Source organism: Tenrec ecaudatus, chromosome 1, assembly GCF_050624435.1.
Source record: "Tenrec ecaudatus isolate mTenEca1 chromosome 1, mTenEca1.hap1, whole genome shotgun sequence".
In the NCBI taxonomy this organism is placed as follows: Eukaryota; Metazoa; Chordata; class Mammalia; order Afrosoricida; family Tenrecidae; genus Tenrec; species Tenrec ecaudatus.
In genome coordinates this window covers 8,508,247-8,519,565 of record NC_134530.1, presented here as the reverse complement: position 1 = coordinate 8,519,565, position 11,319 = coordinate 8,508,247, and the positions used below count along the sequence as shown (strand labels likewise).

The window sequence follows — 11,319 nt, the reverse complement described above, 5'->3', positions numbered from 1 at the left end:
TGCTATCCACTTCAGTGCCTGAAGCCCACGGGGGTAAACCACGCAATGGTTTGGGGTGACAATTTGCTTCCGCATGGGACACTGTGAGAGGCCCATGGGATGCGAGCTTGTTTTCAACCCTGTTTTTACATAGTGGCCGGGTCTCAGATGGGGAGCCCCAGGGCAGGATGGGGCCCAGGTGTTGTTTCCCTCAGAAGTGACCATTTGGGACTGGCCCGATGGAGTGAGAGAAAGAGCAGGACACAGCACATGGGGTCACAGTGGCACTGAGGGCAGACGACTATATATCCGGAGCGCTCTGTGTCTACCACTGCCCTCCTGCTGAGCAACTGCAGTCTTGTCTCCGTGGCTGAGGGAGAGAGCATCTCATCAGTGTCCTGCACAGCTACGGCCTTTCCCTGTGGAGGCGGATTGTCCAGTCTCCAGTTCTTCTCCCCGTTCACCGGGGACTCAGGGCTCTGCCTCAGGTGGTGAGTTGTGGCTGGGATGCTCTCTCTGCTCTTTCTGCTTCTGCTCTGCCAGCTTCCTCTTCAGGAAACCACCACGAACACTTACGATACATGCCTTGGATATATTCAGCCCAGTGTCTACAGGGATGGGGATCTGGTGCTCGGGGGCTTTTTCCCTGTCTACACGCTGACACACAACTCAGAAGCACAGTGGAAAATTTTTGTGACCAGTCGAAGACAAAATGTGACATTTGACGTGTAAGTCTCTGTGTGTCTCTGTGTGAATGGGGAACGTGAAAGCTGCATTGAGATTCTCCCCGAGTTTTGATTCGGAAGTTCTTCCCTTTCCTTGCTTGGGTGACTTTGAGTCTGCTCCGGGGCACCTGCACCACATGCTTGGTCCTGGGTAGGTTCCTGTCCTTTGCTGCAGCCACTGTCTCTCCCTTTTTTTTTATTCCCCTTCTCCTTTACTTTTCTTTCCTTTATTCCTTCAGAGTAGAAAATATGACCCCCGGTACCAAACTCAAACTTGCTCTTGTGGAAACAGGACTGACTTCTGGAAGCTCGTGTGCTGCAGAGTAGAATCCGCTCCTTGGTGGCATTTTCCACAGAAGCACCACCCCAGGCATTCCTTCCACGGCTCTGCTTGGTCGATTTGAACCTCACACTCTGCTTAGCCATCAAATGTGGACGTCTGAGTCCATCATGGAGTTAACATCCCCACAACAGTGACCCATATATCCTGTCCTATTCCTGACTTGGGATGTGGGAGGTGTGACACTTTGGGTTTAAAAAATTTAAAGTCTGGGCTGGAGTTTGGTGCTAAAGGAAAATCATTAAAATACAGGTTTCAAATTGGGGGAGGCCATCAAGGTGCCCTCTCAGGGAGATCTCTGTGCCTGTCTCATCAGCAAGGTCCTCATGTCCTCTATAGAGCTGTCAGAAAGAGTCAAAGGACAGGGGATGGAGAGCACCGGTTGGCAGGTTTCTCTGTGTGTTTCAGGCTGCTTTTCTCCGCATGGCCAGGGACAGAGTCCCCGATAAGCCAGGCAAACCTAGGCTTCCTGATTCTTGCTTCCTATTCTCTACTGAACAAATAAATGCAAATTTGCTCACATATGCAAAAGCAAGTGTCAGTGTGCACTGTAGACTAGGAAGGAAACATAAGGAAGCCTGTGTTTCCCTGCTTACTTGGCAATGTGTCCCAGTCAGGGATGGTAAATTTGAAGAGACTTTGAATCTGTAGGAGGATTCTGTGGGATTGGGAAGAAAACAGATGCCAGCTAAATGTAGAAGCAGAATCTTTGCTATGGTGAAAAACGTGAAATGCTTTCTTTCTTGTTTTGCCTAAGACGATGTTATGTCTTCTGAGGAAATTTCTCTGCTTCCAGTGATCTGTCCTATAAGATTATGAAGCAGACTGTAGCAGAAGTGTATTTATCAGAAATTCTGAAGTTGCTCTCTGGAGCCATGGAGTTGGGGTGAACCCCTCAAACTATTGCCTTGAGAAAATCTTTACCTTTAAATCTTAAACCTAACTCTGCTCTGAATCATCTTTGAATGCAAGAAAAACAAATGAAACGGTTCATCTTTATAATAAAGAAGGTCTGTTTGGAGGCATATTCTCTTGTCAAGAACTATGTGTGTGCAATCTGAGTGATAATGGCAACTCGAGCGGTTAATTTAGAAGCTTAGGGGGCACCGGGTAGAAGTCAAGAATGGTGGAACAATCTGGAGGATAAGCAGAGTGTTTGCAAAAAGGGTAGGACATCATCAGAATCAAAGCGTTGTTCATGTAGGGCTTGTTCAAATGCTGTCTGGCTGTGGACATCTTCACCAAAAACAACCTGATGATTCCATTCTATCCTGAAGCTGTTCTTCCTCCAAGCTTTCTCTACTGGCTTCCCTGTCCTGCCTGGCATCATTGTGTGAATCACAAACATTTGCCTCATCAAGTGCTTTACTGTCCATGTTCCTAACCCACTGCCTATTGGGATAACTCCAAAATCAATGTCTGACATGTAAACACAAATACAATGGAAATACTTCCTTTGTCATCCCTTCTCCCCAATGAACTCATGTGTTTTTAATATGAACTCTTTTTAGGAAATCTTTCTCTCTGCTCCCAGACTCAGTTTTTAGGTCTGAACCTGCCGGTGCTTTAGGAACAGCATGCACATAAACTGAGTTCCCAAAGCTAGAAACACAACATTTTCTGTGCACTGACATCTCTGTGCAAACCTCTCAATACCTCCTCTTGGTTTGGGACAATCATGCCTTATAGACATGGTGGATTCTGAATCAAAACACCTCAGTACAGCAGCTCACACTATTTTTTTTTCCTTTTAGCTCTCCCATGCAAAACCAATTTGTGTTGATGCTAGACTGTAGCCTACTGGAATGCGATGCCACTAGGACCAGGTTAGAATGTGGTGAGACTGACAGCAAAGTGGCATAGAGACACACAGGGAGCAAACTCTTGGTAAACCTTCTTGTTGGACCTGATCAATGGAGACTTGCTACAAACCTTCAATTTTGAAAAAAAAAATCGCAGAATATCTGTGTAGTATAATAAATAGAAGCCTGTATAGGATTTGAAGTCTATCTGTTTTACTTCTAAAGTGCATTTACTTTTTGGCATTGTCCAGGTTGAACTTAGAAAATTATGGTTACGCTCTGATATTTCTTTTTGCCATTGAGGAGATTAACCGGAGTCCGCTCCTGCTCCCCAACATTTCCCTGGGTTTCCGGCTCTACAATGCCTTTCCTAGTGTTGTCAGAACCCTGGAGAGTGTCCTCGGATGGCTGTCAGAAACGGAGCCCCCCATCCCTAATTACATCTGCCAGACGTACACAAAGAACATGGCGGTCATTTCAGGAATCCCCTCTGAGTTCTTGGAGCAAGCCGGGGCACTGCTGGAGCTCTACAGGACCCCACAGGTACGGGCGCTTGGGGAGTGGACCTTTCCTTCCTCAGTTCGGTTCTCCTGCTGCTTAAGTGGAAGAGAAGAGGGACACAGGTAGTGGCCATTGCTTCTCAATGTGTTGGAATAATATTCTGGGTTGAAAATTGGGACAGGAACAAATGTTCAGAGACTGCTGCTGCAGCACAGCCAGGCCAAAGTGACTTCTAGAAATTATGCTGCTCAGATGCTCTCGGACCTGCAAACTAGCTATGTGGAACAGGCCGAATGGCATGCACACGCAAATGGAAGGATTCATTCCATGATCTCATCATTAAGTTATTTATTTCCTCTTGCATTGAAAATAATGACATCGAACCACGTGCTGTGGTGGATGGGCATTGCCTTCGTTAGTGCTGTGTGAACAAATACCGCCAAGGAGGGATTTTATAAATAGATGTTTATTTCTCACACTAGAGGCTCGAATCTGGATAAAGGGCCCTGAACCACGAATGAGGTTCTCCCTCTGTCAACCCTGGGAGGTGATTCTCGTCTCTCTTCACTTTCAGATCCCTCATTCCTGGGATATCGTCCCATGGGATCATTTCTCCACATTTGTGTTTGGGCATCTGTGTCTGTGCTGGTCTTTACAGCACTGAGCAGTGACAGGCTTAGGACGAGGCCTGCAGATTTGGACTAATTAACATAACAGACAACCTGATTTCTAAAACGGATTGGGTCCACAGGTGTAAGTGTCAGGACACCCACACATATTATGAGAGAATACTATTTTATCCGTAGCACACTTTAAAATTATTTTCATATACTATCACACTCAGCACCAATAATAAGGAAATGACAAGGTATGATGGTTAGGTTAGCTATTAGAAATCTGCACACTGTGATGCTCAATAGTTATTGAACTTGTCTGAGGTTATTCAACTACACACAATAGAGTCAGAATCAGAACCCAGTAAATCTGATTCTGAATATTGCTTCACACCCACAGGGCTCTGTTCACAGTGTAAGGCTGGCTAAAGGAGCCCTGTTCATGCAGCTGCTAAGGGCTAAGCTGCTAACTGAAAGGTCAGCAGTTTCACCTCCCTAGCTGCTCCATGGGAGAGAGACGTTGTCTTCTGTTCCCACAGAGATCCAGCCTAGAAAACCCTGTGCAGCCGTCCTACTCTATGTTACTCCAAGTCTAAGTTCACTTCCCCACTCACACATCACCGATGGAGTCCCTGACACTCTGCTTCCGATGGTCACAGTGATGAAAAGTCAGTGGAGCACAGCTCTGCTTTGAACACATGAAATCACTATGAGTCAGCATCGTGTTTAACTACAGTTCTGCTTTAACTCTGCTTCTGAGAACTCACATGGACTGTTTCTCTCTTTTGATCCAGATATCCTACGGCACTTTTGATCCTTTGTTGAAAACTAAGGACCGGTTTTCCTCTCTCTATCAAATTTCCCTCAATCACAGTTGTCTGGCCTCGGGCCTGGTCTCCTTATTGATGCATTTTGGATGGACATGGGTTGGTATCTTTGTCCCAGATGACCTCAAAGGAGAACAGTTCACTAGGGACCTTCGTAAAGAGATGGCCATCAAAGGTATCTGTGTGGCACTCGTTGAAAAAATTCCTGTGACCAAGATAATATATAGCTCAAGAGATGTGACCTACCTCCCCAGAGTCCTGGACTCATCTGCAAATACATTCATCATTTATGGTGAGATCAGAACATTACTAACTATGGCTTTTATTGATGACTATAATTTTATGACCCAAAAGTTATGGATCATTACATCCCAGTGGAATTTTGTTTTCACACCAACTCTTTATTTATTAGATACTTTCCATGGGACTCTTTTCTTTTCACACCAGGACGCTGAGATACCTGGCTTCAAACATTTTCTCAGGACAGTGAATCCTTCCAAGTACCCAGAAGACTTTTTCCTTACCAAATACTGGCTCTTAGCTTTTAATTGCTCAATTGCGGGAACTGTTTGTGGGGAAATTTATGAGTGCCCACCCAATGCCTCCTTGAAGTCCGGGACTGAGGATAAAATAGACACGACCCTCCTGAAATCCACCAATGATCTCTATAATGCTGTCCACCTGGTGGCCCGTGCCCTGCATGACATGATTTTCATGGGTGAGGAGAGTAGGTACCAGATGGAAGCAGAACACCCTGCGTTTCTCCCCTGGCAGGTAAAATTTCCTGTGCAAGTGATTTGTATTAAGGGCTTGTTAATATCTGAGAATTAATTTATTGAGTTAAAATTTTATGATTCGACTTTGGTGGCATAGTGGTTCCCATTAGGTCATGAACCACAGGGTTAGCAGTTTGAATCCACCAGCAGGATAAAGACTGAGTTTTCTCCTCCTGTAAACCGTATAGTCATTAAGATTTAGCCGTGACATGATGGCTGTGAGTTTGATTTTCATAATCTATGTAATCTTCAAGATTAAGGGATGATTGATATTTCCTCATTTGAAATCATGCGAGAGAAGTATGCAAATTAGAGCATGGGGGGGTCAAATCCCCCAGTCCCTCCATAGAAGGAATGTGAAGGTCATGTTCTTATACAGAGTTGCCACCCCACAAACCCTATATAGGATTGCCATGGATATGAACAGGAACCCCGAGGTATAGTGGGTTATGTGTTTCCCTCCTAAGTACAAGGTCAGCAATAGAAACCACTAGGTTCTCTGATGGAGAAAGATGAGCTTTAGCCTCAAACCTTCATAGGGGCAATTCTCTGCTGATCTCCAAGGTCCTTATGAGTCAGAATTGACTTGACACCACTGAATTTTATGAGAATGCACTTGAATCACTGGCTGTCAGTGAGTTTCTTTCCTGGTGGGTGGGAGAAAGACTGCTCGTACAAAAATCCACATAGAGGTGAATGGGATGGAAGCCAACAGTTATGATAATAGATACATCTCACACTCACACCATTGAGTCAATTCTCACTCAAGTGACCCTCTGCAGTTTTATGAAACTGTAACTGTTTATGGAAGTAGAAAGCTCAGTCTTTCTCCCTCAGAGCTGCTGGTGGTTTTGAACTGCCGACCATGTGGATAGCAGCCTGATGCTTGACTATCAGAGTACCCGGGGACCAGAATAGTTATAGAGACCAATGGAATTAAAACTCCAGGAAGGAATCCATGCATCTACGGTCAACTGTTTATTGACAAGGATTCTTTGGGACTGCTTGCATTTGATGAATCTCTTCAGGAGCCCTAAGAAAACCAATGATTGGGGATGATGCTCTTGATTCCTTATAGAATCACCAGAAGTGAAATTTTCTGGAAAGGTATAGAAATTACGCCAGGTCAAAGGTTGCAAAAATTATTTTATTTTCTCTAGACTGTTAGCCTAAATGTTGGCGATTCCAACTTACTCAGCCTCATGAATAGAACAACAACAAAATAAACCAAATAGTCTGGCAAGTATGAACAAAATAAACAGATGTAGCAGTTCAAGTTACTTAACACACAGTGTTGTTGTGGGTCACAATTGCTTAATTGTTATGAGTTGAAGTTTTTATTGATCTGGGGCAGGGTATAGTGCTCTTCCTGGAACACGCAGAACAGTCAGAGAACATCTTGAAATGACACCGGTTCAGAAAGGGACATAGACACACAGATGAGGAAAACCTGTGTCACTGCTTGGCAGATACCATCACCTGTAGTTCACACCTGAGGTTTGGTCTCTAATGTCCATGTTCATTTCCTTTCTTAATGCTTTCTCTTCTTTAGCTCCACCCCTTCTTAAAAAACGCTCATCTGGAAAGCAGTGCTGGAGAGCACGTCTCCCTGAATGAGAACAGAAACTGTGTGTCACGATATGACATTATGAACTTTCTGAATTTTCCTGGTGGTCTTTGCCTTCCCGTGAAAGTCGGAGAGTTCATCCCTCAGGGTCTACGTGGGCAAGGTTTGATGATCCAGGAGGAGCTGATAGAATGGGCTTTTGGATTCACAGAGGTTTGGATGAATTCTTCATTTAGATTCCAAAGCAGAAACAAGACATGAGAATAATTCTGTGGCCACTTAACTTAATACAAAACCTGTGTTGATTAATAGTGTCTAATTTTTTTGGTCTGCTCTCTAAGGGATATGAGGGAACACTTGAATTAAGGCAACCCCAGGTGTTACAGTGTAGAATTGCTCCTTAGGATTTCTGGGCTGTGATGTGAACAGAGGCAGGTGGTCCAGCTTTCCTCTCTGCCATCAGAGGTTGTGTTTGTATTGAGTGCATGTGCCCCACTTGTCAGAATAAAATTCAGGGATATTTTTATTCTATGTAATATTTAGAATTTATAATACAAATAAGGTAGCAATGTTTTATTTATCACACTCTCACAGTGATACTAATGATTCAGCAATATGAACTGATTTAAAAATCCTATCTAACCAGACAAATTGAGACAGTTCACCAACCTCAATTATACAAACACCAAACCTCAAACCACTGCTCTCCAGTTAATTCTGAGTCATATCTATTCTTCTGAATCCCATAGAGATTTCTTAACACATGTAGATCTGCTGCTTTCTGGGAGGTTTCTAGGTGGCTTTCAGTAAGTAGTTGACTAAAAATACTCTGTGTGCCAAGGGCCTAGTTGTCATTGACAGGGACTGTTGAGTTGGTTCCACCCATAGCAACCACTTGTACAATAGAAGGAAACCCTGCTCTCTCAGTCCTGCTGCATCCTCACAATTGTTTCTATGCTTGAGCCCATTGTTGTAGGGCCTTACGTGGACCTGACTAGGACAGAATATATCCTGGTGACCTCCACTTATGATATCATGCATGCAAACATCAAATCAAACTTCCTTTTCTCTTGGAGATGTAAATTTTATGATTTTTAACTTGCATCCCAAGGATGGATTGTAATTTACCTTGCCCTCACTGTATGCACCCAGCAGGTTCAAAGTTTAACAGAATCTCAAAAAGAAGTTTTTCTACCTTATCATGCTGGTGGTGCAACAGATCACATCTTGGATGCTAGCTGAAAGGGTGGTGATAGGAACCTACATTGGCTCCAACACAGGAAGCCCTGCTGATCTGCTTCCCTAAAGAATACAGACTTGGATCTGGATGGGGCAGTTCTACTGTGTGTTATAGGAGTGGTGTCATTGTGATTCAGGATCAATTGGGCCCTTATTCATCAGGGTCATTAAATAAAATCAAAACATTGTTATGCACTATGATCACATTCTAAGGTAATATGATCAATTCATACAAGACTACTGAACTATTATCATTGATTTCCTTCTTACAGACTCCTCACTCTGTGTGTAGCAATAGCTGTGACCCGGGATTCATGAAAGTCACTCAGAAAGGGAGGCCTTTTTGCTGTTTTGATTGCATTTTATGTCCAGCTGGAGGAATATCTAATAAAACAGGTAGGAATACAGCAGTCAGCTTCTCTCACGTCTTCCTGGCCTCCTGGAGTCCCTGGGCGGCACAAAGAGGTAAGCACCAGAGGTCATTCTGACTCTTCCCAAAAGGTAGCTCAGAAGACAGAATTGCAATCTTTGTCCATGAGATCAAAGTTACAGAAAACCACCAGGAATCCAGTTTTGTTCTGCCCTCATGGGGACAACAATGAGTGGACTCCACATAAAGGCCATTAATGAGGACTATTTTAAAATATCACATAATTCTGCATCGATTATTGATATGTGGTTTATACAAAGAAATAGGGAGTTGCCAGTTAAGGTGAAGATGAAAATTTTAAAACACAATCCCTTCTACTCAGCACATCCTACGCTTTGAATCATGTCATTTCTTTCTTTCTTTAAACTCCATCTCACTTTTCTCACCAGATAGTGACACATGTATGGAGTGTCCTCACAGTCAGTATCCCAACATGGAGAGGAACCGCTGTCTGCCCAAAATGGCGATCTTCCTGGCTTATGACGATCCCTTGGGGATGGCTCTGGCCTGTACAGCTCTGGGCTTCTCTGTCATCACTGCAGTGGTCTTGTGGGTCTTTGTGAAGCATCGAGACTCCGCCATAGTCAAGGCCAACAACCGGACCCTCAGCTATGTCCTGCTCCTCTCCCTCCTCCTCTGCTTCCTCTGCTCCTTACTCTTCATTGGCCGTCCAAACACAGCCACCTGCATCCTCCGGCAAATCACCTTCGGAGTTGTGTTCACTGTGGCTGTTTCTGCTGTGTTGGCCAAAACCATCACTGTGATCCTCGCATTTAAGGCCTTAACACCCGGAAGAACCATGAGGTGGTTGCTGCTGTCTGGGGCTTCTAATGCTGTGGTTCCCATCTGCTCCATGATCCAACTGATTATCTGTGGGGTCTGGCTGGGAACCTCTCCCCCTTTTGTGGACATAGACACGCACTCAGAGCCCAGACACATCATCATTGTGTGCAACGTGAATTCAGTCACTACTTTCTACTGTGTCCTGGGAGTCCTGGGCTTCTTGGCCATGGGGACATTTTTCTTGGCTTACCAGGCCAGGAACCTGCCTGACACCTTCAATGAGGCCAAGTTCCTGACCTTCAGCATGCTGGTGTTCTGCAGTGTCTGGGTGACCTTCCTCCCTGTCTACCACAGCACCCAGGGCAAGGTCATGGTGGCTGTGGAGATCTTCTCCATCTTAGCCTCCAGTGTGGGGCTTCTAGGCTGCATCTTTGCCCCAAAGTGCTATGTCATCTTCCTACATCCAGATAGGAACACATCCAAAGGGTTAAGGAATAAAACATGTTATGAGGAAAAGTGACCAAATATTACTTGTTTGTAGTTACTTTCTGTGCAGTTGGTTCCTAGTCATAGCGACCCTTGGTTCAACAGAACAGACCACTGCTCTGTCCTACACCATCCTCACAACTGTAGCAGCCACTGATTCATCTCATTCTGGGTCTCACTCTATGTTGCAGACCTTTTGCTTTACGGAACATGTCGTCCTCCTCTAGAGACTGGTATTTCTTGTTAGCAACTCCAAAGTGTATGAGATAAAGGCTTTCCATCCTCACTTCTGAAGACCATTCTGGCCGTACTTCTTCGAAATAATTTTCTCCTCTCTATGGCTGTCCTTTGTTTATTTGCTATTCCTCACCAACACCATAGTTCACCAACACCACAAATCTCATGTCTCAGTTATTTTCTATTCTGTTTGATTCCTTCTCCAGTTGTTACATGTATATGAGTTATTGAAAACACCACGGGTCCCATGAAGCACACCTTAGTCCTCAGAATGACACTTTTTCTCTTTCACAATTTAAAGAGACCTTTTGGCAAATGTGCTCTGTGCAATAGTGTTGCTATGAGTCTATGTCTACTGGATGGCAGAGCACTTTATATTTCTATATTTTCAAATTTCCCCCATGCAATATGTCTTTTTGTTTCTTTTTCTGGAAATGAACCTGTTTGTCACTAAAGACCCCAAGATCAATTATTTTTCCTTTCCTTTTATTTTACATTTTCCCCACTCAGACTATTATTTGTTTAAAGGCTACGTATATGGTTGCTTATTCACAAATTAACTAATTATATTTTGTTTTTAAAAATAGCACATTGTGTGTATTTATTCAGCCCATGTCAAGAAATGAAATCAACAGTAATGTTCTGTTAGCCCTCTCTCTATTTGCTTCTTTCCCCCCTCCACCCCCCTCCCCGCCACCCTGCTTTCTTCATCAGTAACCCATTCCTCCCCTCTTCCTGCTCTTCCCCGGCCATCTCGTAGCCAGCCACGCCTAGTCTTTTCCTGTGGAAGTCACATTTCTTTGTTTTTCCTTAAATGGTGTTATTGGAGATTTACCTGTGTAAAATTGTCCAAGTGAGCTCAGCCTCATACTTTCTAGCTGTGTCATTTTATTGCAGCGTAGACGAGAGTTTTTCAGTTTTTTCTTTTTAAGCTTAATATTCTATTGTACATTTGTAACCTTGTTTGTTCATCCATTCATCTATAATTGAGTGTTTTGGTTGTTTTGAGACTG

The 11,319-nt window shown here is 44.0% G+C and overlaps 1 protein-coding gene across 1 annotated transcript; it reads left to right on the top strand.

Moving 5' to 3' along the window:
* The first annotated feature begins 486 nt into the window (after positions 1-486).
* Positions 487-10,103, top strand: LOC142437809 (vomeronasal type-2 receptor 116-like). The gene is made up of 6 exons (XM_075540753.1): positions 487-707; positions 3,098-3,389; positions 4,756-5,562; positions 7,117-7,344; positions 8,643-8,771; positions 9,198-10,103. Exons 1-6 carry the CDS (start codon positions 487-489, stop codon positions 10,101-10,103), a joined length of 2,583 nt encoding a protein of 860 aa, XP_075396868.1.
* Positions 10,104-11,319: the final 1,216 nt, after the last annotated feature.